Source organism: Nycticebus coucang, chromosome 4 (genome assembly GCF_027406575.1).
Source record: "Nycticebus coucang isolate mNycCou1 chromosome 4, mNycCou1.pri, whole genome shotgun sequence".
Taxonomy (NCBI): domain Eukaryota; kingdom Metazoa; phylum Chordata; class Mammalia; order Primates; family Lorisidae; genus Nycticebus; species Nycticebus coucang.
This window is the reverse complement of record NC_069783.1, coordinates 93,414,535-93,437,574: the sequence shown is the minus strand read 5'-3', so window position 1 is coordinate 93,437,574 and position 23,040 is coordinate 93,414,535. Positions and strand designations below refer to the sequence as shown.

The following is a 23,040-nucleotide window of genomic DNA, read 5'->3' as shown; positions in this document are numbered from 1 at the left end:
AGTTCAATTTCCTGAAGTTGTTTTTTGGTTCTTTCCCAAATCTGTTATTTTTTTTTGTTGTATCTTCTATTACACATTTTAGTCTTTGTGCTTAAACATATATATTCTTCATTTTCTATTTGATCTGAAGTTCTTGAGTACTGAAATATAGTGTGTCCCAAAAAAGTTCTATACATAGGAAAAATTAACAGACTTGCATAACAACCATTATCTTGCGACATGTTCACCATAAGTAGGAGAGAAAGAGACGACCAACACATACAGAATATTTTGTAAATATTTTGTAAATAAAGGTACATTTAGTTACACTTTCTCATTTTCTCTATGTATGTGACTTTTGGGACACCCTGTAATTTGTTCATTTTTTGACTCCTATTGAGCTTGGATTGTTTCTCAACATGTCTTTTAGTTTTGAAGTATGTCATTTTCATCTGAGGTTTAGTTCTGTGCCTGAGTTGATGGCATATCTCTAGACAAGTTTTGCCAAGTGTTACAGATTGTATGACAAACTTAGAACCAAGTTTTATTTTGATTTCTTACCTTGAGTTTGAGAAATCCCAAGGAAGACTCTTGTTATTATTTCTCTGAGCCTAGCAGAAATTCATAAGCTTTTTCTGTAGTCTGACTTTTCCACTAACGATATAATTTTCATTGCCTTTATGTGGGAAATCTTATTTGCTTATATGCCTTGTGTTGCAGATATCTGTGTGGCCTCATCTTTTTTTCTGTGTTAAAACATAAGGCTACTGAGACAAACCCAACCGAACCATAGCTAATATAACATCAATTCTTAGTCTTATTGCTATGATTTTTCCCTTATACATTTTTATAAATTCTGCTATACATTTAACATGATGTGTCTTACATTTTATTCATTATGTCTCAGTCTAGTGACAATGAACTCCCGAAAGATCCATGAGGGCAGGACCATTCCCAACCTGGTTTGCTATAGCTTTCTCAAAATTTAGTGGTTGGTATGATACTAGACATTTAATATATGTTTGTGGAATTAATGAAGTGTTATTCATTACAGATTTATTCATAAAGGTGAAAAATTAAAATGAACCTAGACAATGTCTGATAATAGAGTGGTTAAGTAAATGACAGTATTTACTTAAAAGTAAATGATTATTACTCATATAATATTTTAATCTAGAAAATAATGATTTAGAGGGCTGTATTATAGGACTGAAAAATATTAAAGATTAAATATAGATAAAAAATTAAAATTAAATTTTGACTTTGCAGTATAACTTTAAAATGTACATAGCAAAAAAAAATAAAGACTGAGATAGTGAACACTAAAATGCTAGTAGTAACTTAGCTTTCATTTTTCAAAATTTCTATAGTGTGGTTTTATAATAAAAATATTAAGAAAGAGAAAGCATAGTAGCATTCTCAAAAGTTTTTAGATTTAAATATACTTAAAGATGGCAAAACATAAAAACTTCAGAATTAGTTTTATTATTAAAATGTTTGCAGACTTTTATATGAAAACACAGAAAAAGATCTTTCTGATACTCAGCGACACCTTGCTAAGAAAAAATATGAGCTACAGCTTACTCAGGAGAAAATTATGTGCTTGGATGAAAAAATTGGTGAGTTTTTTCTTCCTGATATTATTTTTATTTTTTTATTAGTCTTGTAGAAAAATATGTTTTCTTTTCTTCAGTTATAACATAGATAAGCTTGGAAATAAGCCCTTAACTTAAAATTTTATGAGTCAAAAATAATAATAATGGGAATATACATTTTTCTTTGAAAGTAAAATTTTTTACTTAGGTTAAGGACCATGATTACTTATAATTTAAGTTTTAACTTAAAATTTGTCAATGAAGTAATAGTTAAACAAACCAGCAACAGTTTGTAATGTATGATGATTTCTTTTAAATTTAAAAAAAATTTTGTATAATATTTTAGCTTGTCCATAGCTGTTGGCAATGAACTATAGTACAACCTCCATAAGTTGATACAGAAGTGGTTAACATAAGAACTAGGCCTTAGTATATGTGGTGCATATCTGGTCTATGAAAATTAGGTCAACCTTAAGGGGATGGTCAGTATAGAGAGGTGGTCAACTGTGGAGGTTCTACTATAGTACATTATAATACTTTTGGTGAAAAGTGTATATATTTTATTTTATTTTTTGGAGAAAGATCCTCAAGCTGTCGCCCTGGGTAGAGAGAGTGCCATGGCACCACAGCTCCAACTCCTGGGCTCGAACAATTCTCTTGCCTCTGCTTCCCAAGTAGCTGGGACCACAGGCGCCCGCCACAATGCCCAGCTATTATTCGGATGAGCCCTCATTGTTGTTTGGCGGGCCAGGTTGGATTCGAACCTGGAAGCTCAGGTGTATGTGGCTGGTGCCTTAGCTACTTGAGCCACAGGTGCCAAACCGAAAAGTGTATATATTTTTGTCTATGCCTATGATACTACTTAGATTTATAGAGAAAATTACTTTTACAAAGTCCCCTGTTCATTTTTTATCAGTAATCTGTAGAAAACATGGTTATAACTATCTTATAAGGTGAATTTTTTTTCAGGGCTATAAAAGCCTGTTTTCAAGCAGAGGAAATATATTTTACATTTGCTATTATGTAGTTCCAAAATATCTGGCATGAATCGTTAGATAATTGGAGGTGAATGAAGGGTAACTCCTTTTTGGATATTTTAAGTCCAAGTGAAGATATAAAGCAGGTGGATATTTCATTTTGTACCTCAGAAGAGAAATCTAAGCTGAAGATATATATTTGAGACAAACCAGCATATAAATGATATTTTAAAACCATGAAATCACCCAGGGAAATACAGAGAATGAGGAGAAGATGGTCCAGGACTGAGTAAGAAGAAACCAAAGAAGTAGGAAGAAAACACAGTAGTGTTATTTTGAAAGGCAAGACAGCAAGATGTTTTTTTAAAAAGAGAGAGTATGATCAATTATCAGATAACTTTTTAGAAGTGAAATAAGATGGGGATAAAAAAAGGTATTGATTATATCTGGCACATTGGATGATTTGGTAACACTGACCAAAAGTATTTGAATGGAGTGTTGGATGTGGGAGATAGAGTGGGTTGAGGAAAGAATGGGAAGTGGAAATGGAAAAGAATAGAAAAGTATTTGAAGAAGTTTGGCTGTAGTAGGTTGAGTGAAATGTGAGGTTATGGATTTTTTTTTTTTTTAAAGCTAGGAGAAATTAGAGCTGTTTTAGAGATTTACTGATTGCCAGTGGGAAGGAACTCATAACACCCAATATTTATGGGTTGCCTTAATGACAATACTGCCTGAAAAAATAGACATGATATATTCTCCAGTACTTATAGATCATGCTCTTGGCATATGGCAGTATAGTAGTACCTTCCTTTGCACTGTACCCTGGATGGTTCTTGGCAGGGATTAATTTAGCAGCGATGAATGTGGAAGTTTGTTCTAACAGAACTCCCCAGTGGTTGTCGAACTTTCACGTGTGTCAGAATCACCTAGAGAGCTAACAAAACTCTTTGGAGCCAGACTCCTTCAAGTAGGTTGCGACCAGAGTTTTTTTGTCTACATGAGTTTCCTTAAGTAATTCTGGTAGTTTAGAACCTTTACTCTAGACCAATGGGTCTCAAACTTTAATATACATTAGAATCATCATGTTTTGTTGTTGTGGTGGTGGTGGTGGCAGTGTTTATTAAAACGTAAATTTTTGTGCCCACTCCCAGAATATTTGATTTAGTAGATCTGGGGTGGAGGCCTAAGAATTTCCATTCCCCAGGTGATGCTGGTGGTGCTGGTTGAGAAACCACTCTATATGAGTCATTTAGGTCTTCAACATTGACATTGGCTTGCAAGAGTTCTCACAAATCAAATCAGACTTCCCAGGATGATTCCCCCCCCAGGAATTTTTATAACACTACTTTAGAAAAATCAAACTATTAAAAGAACTTTGACTCCAAAACTGATTTAATTAAATATTTTATTAAGATCTGTTACTTATCAACTTTATATATAATAGTGATTCTAGGGTAGGGGCAGGGGAGGGGAACTAGCAGAGAGAAAAGGCCACAGGTTGTTTTCATATTCCACCTACTTCATCCTCCCACTTGCTCCTCTCCTACTGCACGTGTATCTACCTTAAGAACTTTGGTATAGATCGGTCTTTTGGTATTCTAATTCAGTAGTAGTGTGCTTTTATATTTACATCATTTAGAATTTTTTTAATTCATTGTAATTTTTGATCACTAACAACAAAACCCATTTTTTATTTGCAATATAGCACTCTTGTTTTTAGTCATTGAGTATAATTTAGAACTTACTTTGAAAAGTATTTCTTTTTCAACTAGAAAAAAGGTTTTATCTTTATTAAAACAATACCTTTATGATTATATATTTAGATAATTTTACAAGGCAAAGTATTGCACAACGAGAAGAAATCAGCATTCTTGGTGCAACCCTCAATGATATGGCTAAAGAAAAGGAATGCCTGCAAGCATGTTTGGATAAAAAATCTGAGAATATTGCATCCCTTGGAGAGAGTTTGGCAATGAAAGTATGTTCTCAGAACTGTGGCTTACAAGAAATGTTTAAATGAAATGTTTAAATGTTAAACTATGATTTAAAATAATTCAAATATGAATAAAATAATAGAATTTTCTCTCTTTTTTTCTAGAGAGCTGAAACTTAAAAATTGGACTTTGAAATATTTTAAAATAGTCTTAGGAGGTATATATTTAAATCTACTAGATAACATTTAAAATTGATTTTTCTATCATGAATTGGTTATTAAAAGTCACAAATAATAACTAATTCAAATATTAAAATGTAAAGCTTGATAAAATGGTGAGACTAATTTCTTTTTTCTTTCTTTTTTTTGAGACAGAGTCTCAAGCTGTTGCCCTGGGTAGAGTGCCATGGTGTCATAGCTCATAGCAACCTCCAACTCTAGGGCTTAAGTGATCCTCTTGCCTCAGTTTTTTTATTTTTAGTAGAGATGTGGGAGGGGAGGGTCTAGCTTTTTGCTCAGGCTGGTCTCAAACCTGTGAGCTCAAGCTGTCCACTCACCTCAGCCTCCTAAAGTGGTAGGATTATAGGAGTGAGCCACTGCACCTGGCCTGATTTCTTCTTAAAAATATATTTCTAGGTAGTCATCTGGAGAGGCAATATGTTTATTCCATTAAAACTGCCATTGCAACGTGTTCAGAACTAGGATTACATTTTAACATCATCCTAGCCTTTGAAAATGGATCCCACAGGGCTAGTGAATAAACTAGATTATAACTTCCATCCTACATTTTTGTTGTTGTAGTTGTTAAAATGTTGTCAACATGGCAGAAAGATACTGATGTCCCTTTCTAGCTCATGAACTGATTATGAAAGCAACTCCTAAACTGTTTTTCAGAGATCTCTTAAGCAAAGGCAGAATCATTGGAGTAAGGTCTTTCCCTACTCTGAGAGAACTGATTCATTAATTTATCTATTCACTCATTGATTCTTTCAACAAACATTTGTTGACATGTACCAAGTATTATGTCAGAAATTGAAAGTGAGTGGCCTGCCATTAAAGCCTATGGTGCAATACAGAGATAAATAAATATATGTATGTATTATTCTGATAAAATATATTAAGTTCCCATAATGACATATGTACAATGTGTTATTGAAGTATGGCAGAAATATACCTGATTCAGCCTAGGAGTTGAGTTAGGGGAGGAGGAAGATCTGGGAAGCCTTCTAAGAAGTGGTGGTACTTGGTCTGCCCTGAAAAATGACTAGAAATTAGCCAGGAAAAGACTTAGGGGAATAAGACAGTGAGAAGGGGTGATGCAGGTGGGTAGAACAGTGTTCACAAGAGCTCAGTGGCTTTTATGACAGAATTTCATGAACTTCCTAATAATTTAGTATGGCCAGAGAATAGGTTGCAAAGAAATAGGTATGGCAAGGCAAAAGATAATATGGGAAAGATAAGCAAATAATCATGAAAATACATGAGATACTGAGTATGGACTATATCATCATGAATATAGAGGGTTATTGAAATAATGTAAATGAAATGTTATAATTAGATCTTTATTTTAGAAGAAATATTCTGGCACTTATAAATCCATATGAAAGATGGATATAGGGAAATGAGAATAGTGACAGGGACACTAATTGAGAGGACAGTGATGAGACCTGTATTAAGATAGAATTTTGTTTCTCATTATATTCAAAACAATTGTAAATAGTTAAGCATGATTACCTTTTAAAACACTAACACATTTGGAAAGGAAATTCTTCACCTCTTTCTGAATCTCATTTCCTTCTGCTATATCTAATATTTCACATGTCTTCCGTTCTAATAACTGTTATCAACATTACCTTTTCTGTACAAAGTAAAACTGAGTTACAAGTCTATTTTAAAATCAAGAACTGTGGCCGGGCACAGTGGTTCATGCCTGTCATTAGAGCACTTGGGAGCCAGAGGTGGGTTGATTGCCTGAGCTCAGGCGTTCAAGACCAGCCTGAGCTAGAGCAAGACCTCATCGCTAAAAATAGCTAGGTGTTGTGGTGCAGACCTGTAGTGGGAGGTCTTGGGAGGCTGAGGCAAGAGAATCACTTAAGCCTAAGAGTTTGAATATGGAGGTCATTGAAATAATGTCACTGTGAGCTATGACGCCATGGCACTCTACCAAGGGTGACAAAGTGAGACTGTGTCTCAACAACAATAAAACTAACTAAATAAATAAAATTGCCCTGGTGTGGTGGCTTATGCCTATAATCCTCCCACCTGGGAGTTTGAGACCAGCCTGACCTGTGCAAAAAAAAAAAAAAAAAAGCGAGACTCCATCTCTACTAAAAATAGAAAAAACTGAGGCAAGAGGATCCGTTGAGTCCAAGAGTTGGAAGTTGCTGTCAGCTATGATACCACAGTACTCTACCTGGGGTGACAGCTTAAGACTGTCTCAAAATAGGGCGGCGCCTGTGGCTCAGTCGGTAGGGCGCCGGCCCCATATACCGAGGGTGGCGGGTTCAAACCCGGCCCCGGCCAAACTGCAACCAAAAAATAGCTGGGCGTTGTGGCGGGCGCCTGTAGTCCCAGCTACTCGGGAGGCTGAGGCAGGAGAATCGCTTAAGCCCAGGAGTTGGAGGTTGCTGTGAGCTGTGTGAGGCCATGGCACTCTACTGAGGGCCATAAAGTGAGACTCTGTCTCTACAAAAAAAAAAAAAAAAAAAAAAAAAAAAGACTGTCTCAAAATAAATAAATAAATAAAATAAAAAAGTAAAATAATAAAATTAACAACTTTGTGTAAGATTATCCATCCTCTGAAGGGAAAATAACTTTGTGAGACAGCATTAGGTAGCCAAGAAAGGAAATGTTCTCTACAAAGATATTTCAGAGCCGAACTAACAAAGGGCTTCCAGTGAAAAGTGGTACTATTATATGGATATTACAGAAATAAATTAATATGGAAAAGTCTGCATTATAGTGAATAAGGTAAAATTTTTCTGGTGTTTATAGTTTAAAAATGTGTTCTGCTACTTGCTACCAATTAAAGTTAGAAAACTCAATAGTACCTAGATTTTTGAGTAAGAAAAGCCAAAATTATTTGTATAAAATCAAGTTTCTTTTTTTTGAAATACATTTTGACAGTCCTATCCAGACTGAATTTTAACAGTTAACTTGAGTCTGTATCCCTGGTTGGATAACATATGAGGCTGTATAAAGCATACTTAATATATGTTAATTTAAAAAATATTAAATATTAAAGTTTTACAAGGAATACGGTGTACAACATATTGAGGTTGTACAAAGAACGATGGTATATTTGAGAAATGGAGGTATTGGGGTCATATTAAAAGAGAAAAATAGGTTAAGAGGATATATTATTGAATTTAACTCCATAATTTTGTTGTCCCGAATACTTTACAAATGTTCTTAGGGAATCCCACTTTCAGGGTGAACTTGTATTGATAAAGGAAAGTCCTTTGTAGGCTTATAAAAGATATTTCAAGCAAAGTAATGACTTTTGTAAGTAATTTCAATTAGCTTTTCAGAATTATTTAGCAATACATAATATTTCAAAATTATATGTAAACATTCTACTTTAAATGTCTACTAGACATTTAAATGTCTACTATTTTGTGTTTGAATTTTTCAGTCTTCTTAAAGGGGTTTAACTATTTTTGCTAATGAATATCTTAACAATCTTCCAATATTCATCACTGTCAGATGGGAAGTCTGTGCCATTCTTTCTTTTTTTTTTTGAGACAGAGTCTCACTATGTCACCCTCAGTAGAGTGCTGTGGCATCACAGCTCATAGCAACCTCAAACTCTTGGACTTAAGCGATTCTCTTGCCTCAGCCTCCCAAGTAGCTGGGACTACAGGCAGCTGCCACAATGCCCAGCTATTTTTTTTTTAATTGTAGTTGTCGTTGTTTGGCAGGGCCGGGCCAAGTTTGAACCTACCATCTGTAACCACTGAGGTACAGGAGACAAGCCAAGTCTATGCCATTCTATCAGAAAACAGAATGGGAAACGAGCTAAAAATGTACTGGAGAGGAGCACATGAATAAAGGAAGATAGCACACGCACACATAGGTGTGCAAAACTATCCCATTAAAGCAGCAGTTCTCAGCCTGTGGGTTGTGACCCCCGCTTTTCCATTTGTAACAAGGCGGCAATTAGGAAGGTTGAGAACCACTGCATTGAAGAAATAGGAACAGCAATAGTTGGAAAATACAGATTTTTTTCTTATTTTTACTTGGTTACTAAGGATTTGGCAATCCAAAGGGCAAGGTGAAATTTAGTTATTATTTAGTAAAATAATAGTTTACCTGCCCTTTTTTTTTTTGAGGCTGAGTCTCACCATGTTGCCCTCAGTAAAGTGCCATTGCATCATAGTTCACAGCAACCTCAAACTCTTGGGCTTAAGCGATTCTCTTGCCTCAGCCTCCCATGTAGCGGGGACTAAAGGCAGCAGGCCTAGGCCAGGCTCAACCTTGGTGTATGTGACTGGCACCCTACTCACTGAGCTACAGGTGCTGAGCCTCAAGGTTTTAAGAGAAGGTGTGGAAGTGGTATTGAGGAATTAGAATATTCAAACTTATTTCAGCTTTGACTGACTTCACTAATTTTTTCTATTTTTTTGAGACAGAGTCTCAATATGTCACCCTTGGTAGAGTGCTGTGGCATCACAGTTCACAGCAACTTCAAACTCTTGCCTCAGCCTCTCAAGTAGCTGGGACTACAGGTGCCCGCCACAATGCATAGCTTTTTTTTTTGTTGTTGTTGTTGTTTGGCATGTCTGGGCTAGTTCGAACCCACCAGCCCCAGTGTATATGGCTGGCACCCTAACCGCTGGGCTATAGACACTGAGCCTGACTTCACTAATTTTGCTCCTTGGTCACACATTTGAAAACAGAGAATATAAATAGTTCATTTGTTCGTACCTTTGCTCTAAGCCTAATCCTTATGTCCTTACTAGCTCACATCTAAATATTAATAGTACTCTTATAAGTAGTTCTATTGCAGCAGCTTTTTGAAGATGTCATTGCTGGCTAATTTAAATAATATACTGAAATTTATTCTCAAAAAAATAAATTTCATTATACATTATTGACATCCCTGGTTTTATAACATGAAGAATGTGAGGAAATGAATTAGTTCTGTTGTTTTGCCTCTAAAAACAGGGTAGTTGTGTTGCTGGGTGACTGCATAAATCTTTGTAAAAAGCTCTTATATATTGATTTCATATCAATACACCTAAATGTAGCCTTTACTTTAACAAACATAATCTACTGCTTTTACACCATACAAATATTCACATTGATATGCTGGGCTTTAAAGTGCAGAAAAGAAAAATAGAATATAAATGTTTAAAACCAAATGTAAATCTAAAGGGGAGGGGAAGTTTTCTTTTTGTTTTATTTTGACAAAAATTTTGATTCAGTTTAACAAAAATATCAGTTTGAGATAATTTTTTATTTAATATTTATATTACTTTTTAAGGAAAAGACCATTTCAGGCATGAAGAATATTATTGCTGAGATGGAACAGGCATCAAGGTAAATCATTCATTCAGCAAATGTCTGAGCACTTACTGGGGGCAAAGTACAATGTTAGGTACAAAGATAGAGGGAAACAAGAAACTTTGTGTTATATATGAGGTGGCAACTCTCTAATGTTTAAAGGAGGCCTAAGTCTGTCTAGGGAAGTAAAAGAAGGAATAGTATTTGCTAAAAGTAGAAAGAGTAACAAAGACCCTCAGGTAATGTTCAAAAGCCTCTTGACCTACGAGTAGAAGAGTTTTATTGGAACCCAGAGTGTAAGAGAAGTGAAGGGAGGTGGGAGGCTAAACAGTCAGGAAGAGGCCTGTGTTATAGACATATGAATGATTTTATATTTGAGGCAATAAGAAATCATTGAAGAAATCTTAGGAGATTTTTGTCTCAGATTACCTAGGCAGAAGAAATTATGGTAAATTGGGGTTTAGGAGGTGGGGAACAGCGGGAGTGAGGTGCTTACGAGAAAGACAGACAGTAGGAAAATGCCAGGTTTCTGGACAGGGATGAATGCTGAATCTGACAAAAATAAGAGAAGAAAGATAATTTTACCATTCTATTTGAAGAACCTTTGAAACTAATGTAGACATGTCTAGGAAGTAGTTATAAATATGACTCTAAAGTGTAATAGAGAGGCTAACACTGCAAATAATTATTTTGGAGTCATCTGGGTATAGGTGGGAACTGTGGCTATGAATGGAATTTGTCTGAGAGAAGGGCTAGAAAGAGAAGAAGAATTGGGAGACTAAGCTTTGAGCACTGAAAAACATTCATTTTTAAGAAGGCCAAGGAAGAGGAACTGGTAAAGGACACTAAGCCATGGCAGCAAGAGGTAGAATGAAGGACTTCCTAATACTTAAGTGTCGGAAGTTTTGAGATACTTAGGAAATCATTGACTGTTTGGTATATTTAGTATCTTTTTCATGATGAGATAATGACAACATAGTATATATTCCTATAAATTAAAGTATGTTTAAAATCTCTTCAAATGTTTTCGTGCTGACTTTCCATCTTCTGTCTTGTGAGAATGTGTTATTCTGTTTCAGTAAAATGTCTCTTCTTATGTACTGTTTGATTTGTGGAATAGACAGTCTACTGAAGCCCTAATTATGTGTGAACAAGACATTTCCAGAATGCGTCGGCAATTGGATGAAACAAATGATGAGCTGGCTCAAATTGCCAGGGAAAGAGATATCTTGGCACATGATAATGACAATCTCCAAGAACAATTCGCTAAAGCTAAACAGGAAAACCAGGTACATTATTTCTAGAGTCTTTCCTCCAGAAAAAAAAAAAAAAAAATATATATATATTTTATATATATATATATATATATATATATATTTCTTTTGAGGAACAGCCCTCATTTCATTTTGTAGAAACTAAACTAGGATTTTTTTTAATCTATAGAAGAGAATACGTCACATAATTTCTAAATGAAATTCTCAAATATAAACTGTGTAATAGTAAAGAATAGACAAAACAGGGATATAATAGATTTATATTAAACCTTAGAAAATGCTTTCTTACTGAAGGATAAATGAGTAAATCAACAAATAAGGATAAAAACTTCAGAAACTTTAAAGGATAGATTTATTTGATGGACTGTGTGTTATTCTGTTTTAGTATGGGTGTGTGAATTGTGTCACATTCTTTGGTCAGCTTTAGTACTGTGGTTCTTTTTAGGAAAATTCCTGTTTATAAATACTTTATAAGGCAATATATTTCACTTTCAATGTTAGTCACTGTTAACATTTGACATATATTTTTTAACTGATTTTCAGTGCACTTAAAAAATTTTTAGTATTACTGTGTGCTTTTTAATGTAACTGGGATAAAACCACCCACTTTGTTATGCTTTTTTCTACATGAGGAGATAGTAGAGCCAAGTATTTAAGGCTCACATGGGGTTAAATCTTAAACTTTGGTTGTGTGATCATATAATTTAACTTCTTCTCTGAACTTCAGTGTATCATCTGTAGAAATGGATAATAAATGAGAATATGCCTGGAAGGTACTTACTATAATGTACACTCAATAAATATTTCATAGCTATTATTAGCTTACTGTAATATTTAGATAAACATTTCCCTGCCTTGTTCAAACTTCATAAAGATATTTTATAATTAGAAGATAATTGATATCATAAAAATTTGCATACGTTCAAGAGTAGTTTTTTCCTTTGTTTGGATTATAGGTACAAGGTAGAGGAGGGATCTCTCTGTGAACCACAGGTTAAAAACTGATGTTATAGAAGATTAGAAAGCAGAAACTTAAAAAAAATTATCCTTGATATCACAATTTTTGGTGAATTGGGATAATAAGGGGTATTTTTGTGTTTAAGACTTTTTTTTTCACTTAATATAGATGAACATTTTCCTCTATTATTTAAAAATTATTCTAAACATCTCTCACAGATGCATAATATTCTATGTGGCTCTACACTATCTAAATACTATTATTTACTGCATCATTCGCTTAATGTTAAATATTGTCACTGTAACAAATAATGCCTTAATGAACAATTTCTCATTAAATTTTATTAGATTTCATTTCAAATTGAATCAAGGCTTATGAGGTTTCTTTTAAAATTTTTTAACAAACATTAAAGAGATAGGGACTCATTCTATCCAGAATACAGTGGTGTGATCATAGCTCACCTCAGCCTTGAACTCCTGGGCTCAAGCAATCTGCCTGCCTCAGCCTCCCAAGTAGCTGGGACTATGGGCGTGTGCCACCACATTTAGCTAATTTGTCTTAATTTTTGTAGAGTTGGGGTTCTTTCCATGTTGTCCAGGCTGGTCTCGAACTCCTGGCCTCAAGTGATCCTCCTGCTGCCTCAGCCTCCCAAAGTTCTGAGATTACAGGCATGAACCACCATGCCTGGCCTTTAAAAACATTTTAAACGGATATTTTCTTTTTTTTTTTTTTTTTTGCGGTTTTTGGCCAGGGCTGGGTTTGAACCCACCACCTCTGGCATATGGGGCTGGCACCCTACTCCTTGAGCCACAGGTGCCGCCCTTAAATGGATATTTTCAAATATAGTGAATCTCCATGTACTATCTCCCACCTTTGGTGATAATCAACACTTTTGTCTTTCATTTTATTAGTAAGCATTTTAAAATGTCTTGATACATCATTGGCTAGCTGATCAAAGATTTGCTTTTTGCAAATTGACCTTTATTTCAACAAGTACCTGGAAATGCCCATTTTTTGCCATATTGAATCACTTTAAATCTTTACTAAGTTGATAGGCAAAATAGTACTTCATTGTTTTAATTAGTATATCTTTGATAACTAGTAAAGTTTAATTTTTTAAAGTATTATCTACTTGCACTTCCTTTTTGTGAATTAAGTTTGTTTAGGTACTTTTCCCATTTGCTGTTGGCCTCTTGTGTTTTCTCACTGTTTTTTTTGTTTTCTACTTTTTTTTTAATTGTTGGAGATTCATTAAGAGTACAAGAAACCAGGTTACACTGATTGCATTTGTTAAGTAAAGTCCCTCTTACAATTGTGTCTTGCTCCCAAGAGGTGTGTCACACACTGAGACCCCAACCCGCTCCCTTCTTTCCTCTGTCTGCTCTTCCTCCCCCACCCCACCGTTAATTGTCCTCATATCAAAATTGAATACATAGGATTCATGTTTCTCCATTCTTGTGATGTTTTACTAAGAATAATGTGTTCCACATCCATCTAGGTTAATACAAAGGATGTGAAGTCTCCATCTTTTTTAATGGCTGAATAGTATTCCATGATATACATTTACCACAGCTTATTAATCCATTCCTGGGTTGGTGGGCATTTAGGCTGTTTCCACATTTTGGCGGTTATAAATTGAGCTGCAATAACCAGTCTAGTGCAAGTGTCCTTATGATAAAAGGAGTTTTTTCTTCTGGGTAGATGCCCAGTAATGGGATTGCAGGATCAAATGGGAGGTCTAGCTTGAGTTCTTTGAGGGTTCTCCATATTTCCTTCCAAAAAGGTTGTATTAGTTTTCAGTCCCACCAGCAGTGTAAAAGTGTTCCCTTCTCTACACATCCAAGCCAGCATCGGCAGTTTTGAGATTTTGTGATGTGGGCCATTCTAGCTGGGGTTAGATGGTATCTCAGAGTGGTTTTGATTTGCATTTCTCTAATAATTAGGGACGATGAGCATTTTTTCATATGTTTGCTAACCATTCATCTCTCTTCTTTAGAGAAGGTTCTGTTCATCTCTCCTGCTCATTGATCTATGGGATTGTTGGCTTTTTTCATGTAGATTAATTTGAGTTTTCTATAGATCCTAGTTATCAAGCTTTTATCTGATTAAAAATATACAAATATACTTTCCCATTGTGTGGGTTGTGTATTTACTTTGGTTGTTGTCTCCTTAGCTGTACAGAAGTTTTTAAATTTAATTAAGTCCCATTTGTTTATTTTTGTTGTTGCAATTGACATGGAAGTCTTCTTCATAAAGTCTTTCCCCAGGCTGATGTGTTCCGGTGTTTTTCCTATGCTTTCTTTGAGGATTTTATTGTTTTGTGCCTTAAATTTAAGTCCTTTATCCATCTTGAATCAATTTTTGTAGGTGGAGAAAGGTGAGGGTCTAGTTTTAGTCTTTTACATCTGGATATCAAGTTCTCCCAGCACCATTTATTGAATAGGGAGTCTTTCCCCCAGTAAAGGTTCTTGTTTGGTTTATGGAAGATTAGGTGATTGTAAGACGTTAGTTTCTTTTCCTGGTTTTCTGTTTGATTCCAAATGTCTGTGTCTCTATTTTTGTGCCAGTACCATGCTGTCTTGACCACTATGCCCTTGTCGTACAGCCTAAAATCTGGTATGGTGATGCCCCTGGCTTTATTTTTATTACTAAGGACTGCCTTAGCTATATGGTTTTTTTTCTGGTTCCATACAAAATGAAGAATTATTTTTTCCAAGTCTTGAAAGTACGATGTTGGTATTTTAATAGGATGGCACTGAATCAGTAGATTGCTTTGGGAAGTATAGACATTTTAACAATGTTGATTCTTCCCAGCCATGAGCATGGCGTGTTCTTCCATTTGTTAATATCCTCTGCTATTTCTTTTCTTAGGATGTCATAATTTTCTTTATAGAAGTCCTTCACATCTTTTGTCAGGTATATTCCTAGGTATTTCATTTTCTTTGAAGCTATGGTGAAGGGAGTTGTGTCCTTAATTGGCCTCTCATCTTGACTGTTATTGGCGTATACAAAGGCAACTGACTTGTGGACCTTGATTTTATATCCTGAGACATTACTATATTTTTTTATGACATCCAGGAGTCTTATGGTTGAGTCTTTGGGGTTCTCTAAGTATAAGATCATATTGTCAGCAAAGGAAGAGTTTGACCTCCTCTGCTTCCATTTGGATGCCATTTATTTCCTTGACTTGCCTAATTGTATTGGCTAGAACTTTCAGCACTATGTTGAATAGTAATGGTGACAGAGGACAACCTTGTCTGGTTCCAGCTCTAGGAGGAAAAGCTTTCAGGTTTACTCCATTCAGTAAAATATTAACAGTGGGTTTGTCATAGATTTAAGAAATGTGCCATCTATGCCTATACTCTTCAGTGTTCTAATTAGAAAAGGATGCTGGATTTTATCAAATATTTTTTCTGCATTTATTGAGAGGCTCATATGATCTTTATTTTTGCCTCTGTTAATATGGTGGATAACGTTTATGGACTTGCGTATGTTTTTTTTTTTTTTTTTTTGTAGAGACAGAGTCTCACTTTATGGTCGTTGGTAGAGTGCCGTGGCCTCACACAGCTCACAGCAACCTCCAACTCCTGGGCTTAAGGCGATTCTCCTGCCTCAGCCTCATGAGCAGCTGGGACCACACGCACCCGCCACAACACCCGGCTATTTTTTGGTTGCAGTTCAGCCGGGGCCGGGTTTGAACCCGCCACCCTCGGTATATGGGGCCGGCGCCCTACCGACTGAGCCACAGGCGCCACCCCAGGACTTGCGTATGTTAAACCAGCCTTGCATCCCTGGGATGAAACCTACTTGATCATGATGTATGACTTTTTTGATGATAAGCTGTAATCTGTTGGCTAGGATTTTGTTGAGAATTTTTGCATCTATATTCATTAGTGAAATTGGTCTGAAATTCTCCTTTTTAGTTGGGTCTTTTCCTAGTTTTGGTATCAGGGAGATGTTTGCTTCATAGAATGTGTTGGGGGAATATTCCTTTCTCCTCAATTTTTTGGAATAATTTCTGCAGTACTGAAATAATCTCTTCCTTGAAGGTTTGATAGAATTTTGGTGTGAAGCCATCTGTACCAGGGCATTTTTTTGTTGGAAGATTTTTTTATTGTTTCTTTAATCTCAGTGCTTGAAATTGGTCTATTCAGGAGCTCTATTTCTTCCTGGTTAAGTTTAGGGAGAGGGTGTGATTCCAAATATTGATCCATTTCCTTCACATTGTCAAATTTCTGGGCATAGAGTTTCTGGTAGTATTCAGAGAAGATCTCTTGTATCTCTGTGGGATCAGTTGTTATTTCCCCTTTATCATTTCTGATTGAAGTTACTAGAGATTTTACTTTTCTATTTCTAGTTAGTCTGGCCAATGGTTTATCTATTTTATTTATTTTTTCAAAAAACCAACTCCTTGTTTCATTGATTTTTCTGAATGATTCTTTTGTTTTCAATTTCATTGATCTGATGAAATATCCAAAAGATATTTGAATATTTCATTGATCTGATGAAATATCCAAAATTAAATCAGAAGATTTAATTTTCTTCTGCTGTCCTTATGATAAAAGGATTTTTTTCTTCTGGGTAGATGCCCAGTAATGGGATTGCAGGATCAAATGGGAGGTCTAGCTTGAGTTCTTTGAGGGTTCTCCATATTTCCTTCCAAAAAGGTTGTATTAGTTTTCAGTCCCACCAGTAGTATAAAAGTGTTCCCTTCTCTCCACATCCACGCCAGCATCTGCAGTTTTGAGATTTTGTGATGTGGGCCATCCTCGCTGGGTTTGGATGGTATCTCAGAGTGGTTTTGATTTGCATTTCTCTAATAATTAGGATTGTGGTTTTTTATTATTTACAGTTCTTCTTTTTCCAATTCCATAAGATGGCTTGTGAGTTTGCTGATGCGCTGTCTTTCCTTTTTTTGAATGTAGGCATCTAAAGCAATACATTTTCCTCTCAGGACTGCTTTTGCTGTATCCCAGGGTTTTGGTACTTTGTGTCTTCATTGTTGTTATTCTCAAGAAAGTTAATAATTTTCCTCTTTTATTTCTTCCTGCACCCAACTGTCATTCAGCATAAGGTTGTTTAATTTCCATGCCTTTGTGTGAGGTTGAACGTTTTTGTTGGAGTTGAGTTCCACCTTTAGTGCCTTGTGATCTGAGAAGATACAAGGTAAAATTTCAATTATTTTGATTCTGTTGAGGTTTGTTTTGTGTCCTAGGATATGATCAATTTTGGAGAATATTCCATGGGCCGATGAGAAAAATGTATATACTTTAGTTTTGGGATGGAGTGTTCTATACACGCCTATCAAGCACAGTTGTTGTAGGGTCTTCTTTAAGTCCCTTATATCTTTGTTTAATTTTTGTTTAGAGCATCTGTCCAGCTCTGTAAGAGGAGTGTTAAAGTCCCCTGTTATTATGGTGTTATAGAATATCATATTGCTGACACTAAGTAAGGTTGGTTTCAAGAATCTGGGAGCATTTAAGTTGACTGCATAAATATTTAGAATTGAAATGTCTTCTTGTTGTATTTTTTACTTGACCAATATGAAGTGACCATCTTTGTCTTTTTTGACTTTAGTTGCTTTAAATCCACATGTATCTGAAAATAAGATTGCAACTCCTCTTTTCTTCTGAATTTTCTTTGCCTAAACAATTGTCTTCCAACCCTTAACTCTGAGTTTTAATTTGTCTTTTGAGGCTAGGTGTGTTTCCTGCAGACAGACAGCAAATGGATGGCGTGTGTTTTTAATCCAATCAGCCAATCTGCGCCTCTTCAGTGGGGAATTCAAGCCATTAAAATTTATTGAGATAATTGATAACTGTGGTAGTGGTCTCTTCATCTTATTTTGTGAAAGTCCATTGCTTAGTTTTGTCTTTTGCATCATTGTGGAAGCTAGGTTCTGTTCTTTAATTTCTGGGTGCTTACTTTGTTAGTAGTCCATTGTGATGATCAGTGTGTAGAACAGGTTGAAGTATTTCCTGTAGAGCTGGTCTTGTGGCAGATTTCCTCAATGTTTGCATATCAGTAAAAGATTTGATTTCTCCATCAATTTTAAAGCTTAGCTTAGCAGGATATAAAATTCTGGGCTAGAAATTGTTCTGTTTAAGTAGATTAAAGGTAAATGACCATTGTCTTCTCTCTTGAAAAGTTTCATTAAAGAAGTCTGCAGTCACCCTGATGGATTTGCCCCTGAAGGTCAATTGGTGCTTACTCCTGGCAGCTTGCAAAACCTTTTCTTTTATCTTGACTTTGGACAACTTCATCACAATGTGTCTTGGAGAAGCTCTATTAGAGTTGAGGCAACCTGGGGTCCAATAGCCCTCTGAAAGGAGTGTGTCAGAATCTTTGGTGATTATTTGGGAAATTTTTATTTATAAATATCTGTAGTATGGCTTCCATTCCTCTGGGGCATTCTTCTTCCCCTTCTGGGATACCTATAACTCATATGTTTGAGCATTTCATAAAGTCCCATAATTTTGTCAGTGAACCTTCTGCTTTCTCTCTCTTCTTTTCTGCCTCTTTAACTATCTGAGATATCTCAAGAGTTTTGTCCTCTATTTCTGAGATTCTTTCTTCTGTATGGTCTAATATGTTGTTGATACTTTCTATTGCATCTTTAAGTTTTCTAATTGACTGCTTCAATTCCATCAGCTCTGCTATATCCTTTTTATATTCTTCATATCGTTCATCTCTTATTTGATTCTGTTTTGGGATTTTCTTTTGGTTATTTTCCACTTTCTCAGCAATTTTTTTCATTGTTTTCATCATCTGTATTTTAAATTCCTCTTCTGTCCTTTCTAACATTTCTTTATAGGTAGAATACTCTGCAGTAGCTACCTCATAGTCCCTTGTGGGGTTTGCTCTGGACTGGTTTTTCATGTTGCCAGGAGTTTTCTGCTGATTCCTCCTCATGAGTGTTTTCTTTTATCTGTTTCCTTGCTCTAATTTTCCTTTCACTTCCTCTTGCTCTTTAAGTTACTGTGCCTTTGACCTAAGGTTTCACTGAGTCTTTTTGGTACAGGACCGAAAGGATGAGAAGATTGAGGAGCAAGAAGGGAAAAAAGATTTTAAAAAAGGAAAAAAGAGAAAGGATAGGGGGTGGGAAAGGGAATATTGACATAAAGAAAAGAGGCACAGAAAGAGGGAGACAGAAGTAATAAAGGTGTACAGTAGGGTACTTTGACCCAACCTTAAAAACCCCCAACCTCTGGGGTGCTGGGTTGGGCTGGGTTGGGCTGGGTTGGGTGGTTCCCTTGAGGTCAGCAGCTCTTTGCCAGCCTATTCACATACAGTACCCCACCTCCATCAAACAGAGAGGAAAGACAAAAACTATAAATGAAACGAAAACAAACTAACAGAAAACCTTACAGGATAAAATCGGGGGAAAATCCAAATAATTGGGACAGAAACACTAGCAAAAATGAAGTTCTCATTATTAAAAAAAGGCAACAATGGAAAATTATATTTAAATTAGAAACATGAAGAAAGAAAAAAAGAAAAATCTAGAGGGAAAATGTTGACATAAATAAAAAATAAAAAAAAAACTACAAAGCTTTATTTATATCTTGCTGAATATTGTCTGGGAAACAGATTATCTTCTGGGGTGTGAGATGTTAATCACAATGCTGATACAGCTGTATGAGATGGAGACTGGAGGCTTCTGCTGATTTTTCAAACCCCGCAGGGTGGAGAGCCTAAATCTCTCCTCAGCCCACTTAAAAGACACTTTAAACTGATAACCTTGGCTAAGCAGAAGCTTTCCCAGGAAAGCACTTGTCACTGGGATCTCTCCTGAAGTGGCTGCCCGGTAATCCAGTGTGCCAAAACCGGTCTCACTCTATGCCCCCAAGGGCAGAGGCTTCCAGGTGGCCCTGCTACTGCCAAACACTGAAATCTTCACTCTTCCCCAGAGGCCTTTGGCACTGCTCAGTCACTAGATTACTTGCCCTAGGTCTCCCAGCCCGAGTCTCACTCTGCAACCCTGAGGGCAGAGCCTGCAGGGGCAGTTCTCCTACAATGGGTGGGCAGCAAGGCCCATAGCTGAATAATAGTAGCTCTGTTCCGGCTCAGACTGGGGCCCTAGACAACACTTAAAGTCATCCAAACTCTCGCCCAAGTTCTCCCAAGATAGTTCCACTGAGTCCCCAAATCTAAAAAAGCAAACCCCAACTGCCCATGGGGAAGGCCTTCTCTGTTTGCAGTCTCACTACTGCTGTGATTACAACTGTGGCAGCCACAGCCTCAGACAGAACAAACGCGCACAACCACTTGCCAGTTCTCCATTGCTTTTGTTCTCCTGGGGTTCAGAAGTCTCTCAGTGTCTCCCTGTGTCCCCAAAGAGATGTTTCTGGGCAGAGCCCACAAGGTAGAGACGCCTGCAGTCTTCTCTCCCTAATCTCACCACGCCTGGTAGCAAAGAAGCTGTTACTTGGCCACCATCTTCCTTCCTCCTCTCCTTCTCACTATTTTTGTATGAGTTTTATACATTAGGTATATTTATTTTATTTGTTGCAAGTATTTACAAATTTATTTATGATGTTTTTGAGATACAGGATTTTTTGAGTTTTGTAATCAGATCTACCTATCTTATTTTCATAGGCACTGTCCAAAAAATTGAATGACACTCATAATGAACTTAATGACATAAAACAGAAAGTCCAAGATACTAATTTGGAGGTTAACAAACTGAAGAATATATTAAAGTCTGAAGTATGTATATATTTTTTCCTTTTGGTCATAATATCTAGAGTGAATAGGGACAGGTGAATGAAGTCTTTCTTTGATATATAGCGTATTTTAGTTTTGATATTGGTGGATTAACTATACATTTAGAATGTCCCCAGTGTTCAGAAAGATGGCTCAAGAACGTGACCCTTTTAGTTTGCTACTTGCCACTCCAGATCAAAATAATCTTCCTTTTCTAATAAAGGGCCAAAATCAAGTTGGCCTCACTTATATTTTTAATGGTGGAGTTTTCAATTACAAACCTCTGGTAAAAGAGGGTCCACTTGATTGTGTAGCAGATCAGAATCGACAACCCTGTTATGAGGCCATTTGTTTCTTAGGGCCAGCATGCAAATGGCTGTCCTCTGTACTTCTCTGCTGGCAACCAAAGTTTGACCAAGTACATGTGTGTGACATCAGAGGATTCCAAATACATTTGGGTGCATGTGTAGTAACCTGGAATAAACAGGCAGCTTGACCAAGCATGTTAGATATGTCCATTACATGGGCTAAAATAGTGCAGGTGGATTATTTTAATAGGTATGGTGTTACCTATATACCACTCATTTTTTCCACCGAACTGTTTATTTTATTTAACATACCATTTAGTATCAGTCTTGAACATGTATTCATAGTGTGCCTAAGACTGTTAAGGGCATTGAAAGAGGAGAGAATCTAAAGACTCCTAAATTGCAATACTTGCTTTTAGGCAGCAAGGCAGCAGCCTTATGTAAGCGAAGCAGGTGGTTTATACACTTCTTGATTTTAAGGTACCAGCAACGTAATACCCTAAATTGACAGAAGGTTTGAAATCAGACATATTTGGCTCCTCTTCTTACTAATGATAAAGACTTTTGCAGGCTGCTCAACCCCTTTGAGTTTTTGTTTCCCATCTGTAATTGGGAAGAACATTCAAGTAAATTATAATAAGCCATTTGAATCTCTTCTGGAATAGATCAGAAATAAGTAAATATCCAGAGCACCATTTAATGGGTAAGCATTCTGTTCCCTTGTTCTCCCTGCCTTACTGCTCATCTGTCAGGCAGTTTTAAGTGAATAACATAGACCTAAAATTCTATCATTAGGAATGCAGGGGTGTTCAACTCATAGCCTGCAAGCTATATGTGGATTATGTGAAGAGTTTTTTGATTATGTGGTGGTAGATATTATGAAAATTATACATGGACTTTTTTTTTGGCTCATCAGATTTAATTAGTGTTTGTGTATTTAATGTGTGGCCCAAGATAACTCCTGTTCTTCCAGTGTGGTACAGAGAAGCCAAAAGGTTACATCTTTGGCAGAACTTGTAGATTCTGGAGTTGTACTTTTAAGCTTCTCTCAGCTTTTAGCATCAAAGTGTGAAATTATTTATGAGATTGCCTTTCACAACACTGGACAGATGCAGGCACCCTCCAAGAAGATGAACCATTTTGGTAGAGATGGGGCCATTAAGAAGTGTTGAGCATGTCATTTATTTACTTATTCATTTGTTGCACAGAGTGCTGGATGGTTGCACAGAGTGCTGGATGGTTCCCCAGGCAGGAGGAACAGCATGAGCAAAGGTGTAAGGGGAAAACGTAGTGTAGAATGCACAGGTGGGTGATAAGGACTGTCTTTGAGTCCTATTTTCAGGATGCTTTTGTTAGAACTAACGCTGGAAGTTATTTGATAATGGCTTTTTAGGAAGATTAATCTGGAAATGTCAGGAAGAATAAATCAGAAAAGTAACAAAATCAGAAAGGAGGAAAGCAATTAGGAGAGTTTGTGTTCCTGATTCAGGCAGGAAATGCAAAGGAGTCCAGCTGAAGCAGGTGGTGGAGTGTAGCAGTGAGTCCTGTGGGTGTAGGATGGGGAGGCACCACATAGAGGCAAAGAGATACCAAAAGCAGAGAATGGAGAACATCAAAGAAGAGTTTCACTTTCTTTATGATGTTGCCTGTCTAAGGCCCCACATTGCTCTGGCCTCTATGCGGAGGTTTACAAAACAAGGTAAAATATGGTTTCTGATTGCCAAGGGGGAGGTCCACTGAAAGGTTGGAAGACTTATTTTTTTTTTTTGTTTGAGACAGAGTCTCACCATATCACCCTTGGTAGA

The 23,040-nt window shown here is 36.3% G+C and overlaps 1 protein-coding gene across 10 annotated transcripts in view; it reads left to right on the top strand.

Moving 5' to 3' along the window:
- Window positions 1-23,040, top strand: part of TSGA10 (testis specific 10) — a 137,760-nt gene that overhangs the window by 86,529 nt on the left and 28,191 nt on the right. For 9 of the 10 annotated variants that reach the window (XM_053588362.1, XM_053588365.1, XM_053588364.1 and 6 more), the window contains 5 exons: window positions 1,483-1,598; window positions 4,375-4,529; window positions 9,970-10,025; window positions 11,110-11,278; window positions 20,820-20,930. In XM_053588362.1, coding sequence (XP_053444337.1) covers window positions 1,483-1,598; window positions 4,375-4,529; window positions 9,970-10,025; window positions 11,110-11,278; window positions 20,820-20,930 — 607 coding nt within the window. The remainder of the gene's footprint in view (window positions 1-1,482; window positions 1,599-4,374; window positions 4,530-9,969; window positions 10,026-11,109; window positions 11,279-20,819; window positions 20,931-23,040) is intronic. The other variant, XM_053588358.1, reaches the window with a different exon arrangement.